Source organism: Anneissia japonica, unplaced genomic scaffold (genome assembly GCF_011630105.1).
Source record: "Anneissia japonica isolate Jap-2015-1 unplaced genomic scaffold, ASM1163010v1 scaffold287840_len1291095_cov163, whole genome shotgun sequence".
Taxonomy (NCBI): Eukaryota; Metazoa; Echinodermata; class Crinoidea; order Comatulida; family Comatulidae; genus Anneissia; species Anneissia japonica.
The window spans coordinates 251,442-253,941 of NW_022728493.1; the positions used below are offsets into that span (position 1 = coordinate 251,442).

The 2,500-nt window shown below is 41.9% G+C and overlaps 1 protein-coding gene across 1 annotated transcript in view; it reads right to left on the minus strand.

Annotated features, from left to right (window-relative positions):
- The window catches only part of LOC117114137 (probable 28S rRNA (cytosine-C(5))-methyltransferase), a 15,361-nt gene extending 13,037 nt beyond the window's left edge, over window positions 1-2,324 (minus strand). Inside the window, exon 1 of the mRNA XM_033257689.1 lies at window positions 2,152-2,324. Coding sequence (XP_033113580.1) covers window positions 2,152-2,241 — 90 coding nt within the window. The 5' untranslated portion in view covers window positions 2,242-2,324. The remainder of the gene's footprint in view (window positions 1-2,151) is intronic.
- Window positions 2,325-2,500: the final 176 nt, after the last annotated feature.

The following is a 2,500-nucleotide window of genomic DNA, read 5'->3' on the forward strand; positions in this document are numbered from 1 at the left end:
ATGTTGAAATTTGTGGGGATTCACCATTTAGGCCTATGCCCTAGATCTGCATTGAAGGAAACATCTAAAGAGAGCAAAAAATAGTTCTAAAATTTACACAGATATCGAAAAGGAATGGATACCACATTAGAAAAAAAATGTCTCATGTGATGTGAATTGAGACGATTTTGGCTTGCCGTTTTAATCATTGTACTATCTATGACTCTGAAATTGTGAGTGTAAACAGCATTCAATATAGTTGGTTCGGCTTGCTACCTCCGCCACCGAGTGTAAATGAATTTGAGCCAGTGTTGGTTTTTTTTTTATTATTTATCATTTCAGAAATATCTATGTCATCACAAAGAGGGCTAGTAAAATAAAAATGAAATGAAGGTTCATAGTCATACACAAATTAATTATAAAATGGCGATCTGTTTTTTTCTTCTCCGCGGTAAGAAAACCCGGAAGCCCAATGTACGGAAAAAGAGTTTGGGCGATGTATGTCATCATCACCTGAGTACTTAGTGGAGGAAAAATTTCTATTATCTTATTGGCTAACATGTGATTTGGAGGCGTGGCTTCTTTGATGGACTCGCCCAGGCGTGACTGCCGAACTTTGAACTTTAACTTTGTTTACGCCGCAAGTTCATGAAAGTCAAACACAAGTCTGAAAATTGGTAGACATTTTAACGAACATTCAACAGAAAGGAACATCGAAATGAGTGCATACTATTGCAAATTAACTTCGTGTAGGTAAATAAGCTTGTTTACAGGCCTGCTGCGCTACTTATATTGGTGGTTTTTGTATTAATTTTTGTAGAGCATTGATTGAATGCGCCGGCCGCCGGCTCTTAAATAAACCCCTGATCATTCTCAACGCACGCGCGTATGAGCCATATATGCGTTTGCCGTAGCAACCACAAAAGCAAAATAATGCGAAATGGCCATAACACTGTCTACAAAGAGGTGTACTACTGTACAAGATGTGCTACAGTACGTAAGTTCAAACTATTGGTGTTGAATTTAAATAAAGATGTATGTTAATAGTATGCTGTTGAAAATTAATGTGATCATTGGCCGTATTCGACTGGTCATTCTTTGTTAAACCACGCCCCCCTGCGCAGTGGTGGGCGTGCACAAAATCATATTTTTGTTGGTTACGCACCACTGGACTGCACTGCCTAGATTGTGTCTGCCGATTCGTGTACAAACAACTCTGTTCCCGCACCTGTGATGCAGGCCTAGCTAGGCAGGGACAGATCCAGAGATGTCAAAAAGGGGGAGCAGAAAGGGGGCTGAAAGTTAGGCTAATCGAGACAACACCGTCCTAAGGGGTCTGGGGGAATGTCCCCGCGAAATTTGTGTGTTTTAAACGCCCGAAAATAATATTTGAGGCATTCTGGGCTATCATTTTTTCATTTTCTTTCTTTTTTTTTCTTCTTTTTTTTACCTCCCAAAAGGGGCCCCCTAAATCTGCCCCTGCTAGGCCTATCCGGGAATTTATATTCTAGGCTAAATTTTGGGGGTCTTGGGCTTGCTAATATAGTAATAATTCACACTGTTAACGTGGCAGTTCAAATTGCTGATTCCTGACAAAAATGGAACGCAGAATTATTATCAAAACGGCTTCTCAGTCCTGTTGCAGTCTCAGTGAGCCAAAGGTTGCGAGAGCCGAAATGCGTCTTACGAGTGATCGCAGTGTGTCGTAGGTTATGCACATGCGCAATTCGATTGACGTAAACTTATCATTTCATAAAAGCTGTTTACAGTGACATAAGCCTACTAGTCTAGGCCTAGCTAGGACTTCTAGGCCTAGCCTAGCTAGGCCTAGGCTATCCCCAGCCGTTTACTATCTATTGCTATTGTTTACTATCAGTGATTGCGCGTTAATAAATACTTACGCAGGGTACTACGCACAAGTTCACACCACTCGATTAGCTTAGTTAATTGTGCCTAAAGACAAGGTAGGCCTAGTACTATTAGTAGCAGGCTAGGTCTAGGCCTGCCTACACTAGGCTACAGTTAGCATAATGCCTATCTAGGCTTAGGCCCCTCGGGCCTCTGCCTAGCTAACCTAGGCCTAGGCTAGCTAGGGGCTAGGCCTAGGCCTAGACCAGAGGGGAACTAATAGGAAAAAAGAGCATTCGTTTAAATAATAACACCGAGAAATACCTGTGATTGACAAGCGTATATTAATGACTTTACACTCTTCTTTTGCGTCTTTGCTGTTTCTATTATCTCCGCAGCTTGTAAATACAACATGACTACCAACGGTTCACTCTCGTCGCACGTTTGATTTGAGCGGTATGACTTGCTTGCCACACAGTGACACAAGTCTCTTATTTTTTTATTATTTTTCTCATTCTGGACAGCGCCACCAACGAGTATGGCACGCCAATTAAATTAGGTATGGCGCGCACGAAGTACAATAAAGAGTGAGTAACCCAAAATTAGGTCTGGAACCCAGTAGGTCTGGAACCCAGACTTTATTTTTATTTCCCCTCATCCCGGAGAGCGCCAC